Below are 4,113 nucleotides of genomic sequence, written 5' to 3' on the forward strand. Positions count from 1 at the left end.
ATGGAAGACGACAGGAAATCTCTTTTGGAGTACGATATTCCTGATACGACAACCGGACTCCTCTCAAGCATTGTCAGACCGCCTATCACTTTTAAGCACTTTAAATTGAAACCACAGTTCATTCAATTCATCTCCAATGATTTATTTGCAGGCATACCACATGATTGCCCTGTAAGTCATATTGATAGCTTTATGGAGAAATGTGATACTATGAAAATGAATGGTGTTACAGATGATGCTTTCCGACTTCGCCTTTTCCCTTTCTCACTACGGGATAGGGCAAAAGAATGGTTGAGAGATGAAGGAACTGGTTCGTTTGATACATGGAGCAAGCTGGTGAAAGCTTTCCTGGTAAAGTTTTTGGGACAGGAGAAGACTGCAAGGCTGAGAAACGAACTATCTACCTTCCGTCAGTCAGATGATGAGTCCCTTTATTGGGCATGGAGGAGATTTAAGCGATTGCAGAGGCAATGCCCCCACCATGGTATTCCTGAATGGATGCTGATTCAAACCTTTTATAATGTTTTAACCCATGAGTTCCAAATCTACATTGATGCTGCATCGGGGGGTTCTCTCTTGACAAAGAACCCAACTGAGGCAAAGGAGCTGATTGAGAAGATGGCGGCCATTGATAATTATCATCCAGGAGGCCAACATAATGTGAAGAAGGGAGGTAAATTAGATGTTAAAGCTCTAACTCTTTTGACTAGTTCTGTGCAAGCATTGACAAGTAAGTTTGATAGACTCCAAGCTGGAACATCTGCTAGCTTACCTGAGACTTGTCAAATGTGTAATGTGCAAGGTCACATTGCACCCAATTTCCCACAAAATTCAAATGACATGTCGATTGAAGAAGCCAATGCATTCTACACTTCCAACCCCAAAAGGCCATATGACCCCCACTCTAACACATATAATGAAGGTTGGAAGAATCACCCAAATTTTTCCTACAAGAATACCCAAGCCCAACAAAATCCACCTCCACCACCACCTCAAAACAACAACTACAATGCACCACCTGGTTTCCAACCAAGGCCACCTCCAGTCCAACAACCTATTCAACCACCTCCTCAAAAGTCCAACCTTGAACTAATGTTGGAAAATTTTATCACCACAACCAACAATTCCATCCAACAACAAAATGGTTCCATAACACAGTTACAAGTCCAAAGTAAGCTCATGGAAAATCAGATAAGTCAACTTGCTCATCAAGTTGGCCAATCTTTAAAGACACAGGGCACTTTTCCGGGTCAGACAAAGCAACCACAAAAGGGGCATATGAATGCAGTAACTTTGAGGAGTGGGAAGCAATTGGAAGATCCTCCTATCAAGGAGCCATCAAGGGAGGTTGTTGAAGGAGTAGGCGGAAGTGAGAAGGTGATTGATAATTCTAAGATCGAGGAAGAGCCAAAGGAAGCAACTTCACCACCTCTTGCTCCATATGTGCCAAAGGTTCCTTTTCCACAGAGGTTAGCTCAAGCTAAGCTAGAGAAAAAGTACGGTAAATTTCTTGATATCTTGAAAAAGCTTCATATTAATATTCCATTTTTAGATGCTATATCCGAGATGCCTTCTTATGCTAAATTTTTAAAGGATATGCTTTCTAACAAGAAAAATCTAGAAGAGAATGCTATAGTTGCTTTGACTGCAGAGTGTAGTGCTATATTGTAGAATACTCTCCCTAAGAAATTAGGCGATCCAGGTAGCTATTCAATTCCAGTGAAGCTTAGAGATATCGAAATTAACAGGGCATTATGTGATCTTAGTGCAAGTGTGAGCCTTATGCCACTCTCTATCTGTAAGAAGCTGCAAATGGGTGAACTTAAACCCACATGCATATCTCTACAACTTGCAGACAGGTCAGTCAAATTTCCTTTGGGTGTACTTGAGGATGTGCCTCTTCGTGTAGGTAAATTCATTATTCCTTGTGATTTTGTTGTGATGGAAATGGAGGAAGATGCACATGTTCCTATTATTCTTGGTAGGCCTTTCTTAGCTACTGCAGGTGCAATTATTGATATGAAGAATGGTAAGATCACCTTTGAGGTTGGTGACGAGAAAATGGAATACTCACTTTTGAATGCTATGGGTACTTCCTCTATGGGACAGACTGTTTGTCAGGTACATGTGCTTGATGATTTGCCGAATGAGCAACTTCCTTTGAGAAAAACAGATGATGCACTTGAAACAGTGCTAGTAGGGAAGGATGATGATGGAGATTGGGAATCAAAGGAGTATATCAGGTTACTTGAAGAAACAAAAGCCAACCCAGTCACTACTCCAATCAGGGAAGTACTTAGTGCAGTGAGTGTTGGGGAGAGTAATACGCCTCTAAATTATGCATATCTTGGTCCTAATAATTCATACCCTGTTATTGTTAATGCTGAACTCAAGGACACAAAATTGGAGCAATTGCTCACTGTTTTAAGAAAGTATAAAATTGTAATTGGGTACACCATTGATGATATTAAGGGTATTAATCCATCTTTTTGTATTCATAAAATCATTCTTGAGAACGATCATGCTTCCTCTATATAACCTCAAAGAAGGCTTAATCCAAATATGATGGAGGTAGTGAAAAAAGAGGTTCTTAAATTGCTTGCTGCAGGAATAATCTACCCTATCTCAAATAGTAAGTGGTTTAGCCCTGTACAAGTAGTACCAAAGAAAGGGGGTATGACCGTTGTTCAGAATGACAAAGGTGAGCTAGTCGCCACTAGGACTGTTACAGGGTGGCGAATGTGTATTGACTATAGAAAATTAAATAAGGCCACCTGGAAGGATCATTTTCCCCTACCCTTTATTAATCAAATGCTTGAAAGGTTGGCTAAGCATTCCTTTTTCTGTTATTTGGATGGATATTCTGGTTTTTTCCAAATTCCTATTCATCCTTGTGATCAGGAAAAGACTACATTCACATGTCCATATGGCACCGTTGCATATCGCAGGATGCCATTTGGATTATGCAATGCTGCAGCCACTTTTCAACGTTGTATGATGGCAATTTTTTCTGGTCTTATAGAAAATTCTATGGAAGTATTTATGGACGATTTTTCTGTCTACGGAACATCTTTCGATGTATGTCTTGAATATCTGAAAAAGGTACTCCATAGATGTAAGGAAGTCAATCTAATTCTAAACTGGGAAAAATGCCATTTTATGGTACAACAGGGAATTGTCTTAGGTCATGTGGTATTGAATAAGGGTATAGAGGTTGATAAGGCTAAAATAGAGGTCATAGAGCGTTTACCCCCTCCGAATTCTGTAAAAGGAGTTTGAAGTTTCCTTGGTCATGCAGGTTTTTACTGTCGCTTTATTAAGGATCTTTCAAAAATAGCTCGACCACTAATTGAGCTTTTAGCTAAGGATGTTCCTTTTGTCTTCACTGATGCTTGTCTTGAAGCTTTTAACAGGTTGAAGGAAGCTTTGATCTCTGCTCCTGTCATGCAACCCCAGATTGGAGCTTACCATTTGAAATCATGTGTGATGCTAGTGACTATGCGGTAGGAGCCGTTTTGGGGCAACGAAAGGATAAAAAGCTTCATGCTATTTATTATGCTAGCAAAACTCTTAGCACTACTCAAATGAATTATGCCACAATTGAAAAAGAGACGCTAGCTGTAATTTATGCAATTGACAAGTTTCATTCTTATTTGGTTGGTTCAAAAGTTATTATTCATACAGATCATGCAGCCCTGAGATATTTGATGAGCAAAACCCATGCAAAACCTCGGTTGATTCGGTGGATCCTTCAATTGCAGGACTATGATATAGAGATTAAGGATACAAAAGGGACAAAGAATGTTGTCGCAGACCATCTCTCCCGCCTTCTCCTCGACCCTGAGGATGGGGACGATATCCCTTTTGATGATTCTTTCCCTGCCAAACATCTACTAGCTTTGTTGCAAACTGAATCACCTTGGTATGCTGACTTGGCTAATTTCCTTTCCACAGGTACAATGCCTCATGGCTACTCCTCTCAACAAAGGATGAAATTCCTTTATGAGGCCAGGAGATATCTCTATGATGATCCTTTCTTGTACAAGCAATGCGCAGATATGATGATTCGACGATGCATTCCAGAAAACGAGGTAAATAATATTATTTCTCATT

General features: G+C 40.0%; 1 protein-coding gene across 1 annotated transcript; it reads left to right on the forward strand.

Annotated features, from left to right (window-relative positions):
* LOC110722347 lies at positions 1-1,671 on the forward strand. Its single transcript, XM_021901623.1, has one exon. It carries the CDS (start codon positions 1-3, stop codon positions 1,669-1,671), a length of 1,671 nt encoding a protein of 556 aa, XP_021757315.1.
* Positions 1,672-4,113: the final 2,442 nt, after the last annotated feature.

Source organism: Chenopodium quinoa, unplaced genomic scaffold, assembly GCF_001683475.1.
Source record: "Chenopodium quinoa cultivar QQ74 unplaced genomic scaffold, ASM168347v1, whole genome shotgun sequence".
In the NCBI taxonomy this organism is placed as follows: Eukaryota; Viridiplantae; Streptophyta; class Magnoliopsida; order Caryophyllales; family Amaranthaceae; genus Chenopodium; species Chenopodium quinoa.

Coding starts and splice junctions, on each gene's coding strand:
- LOC110722347 (XM_021901623.1), top strand. CDS start 1: ATGGAAGACGACAGGAAATCTCTTTTGGAGTACGATATTCCTGATACG.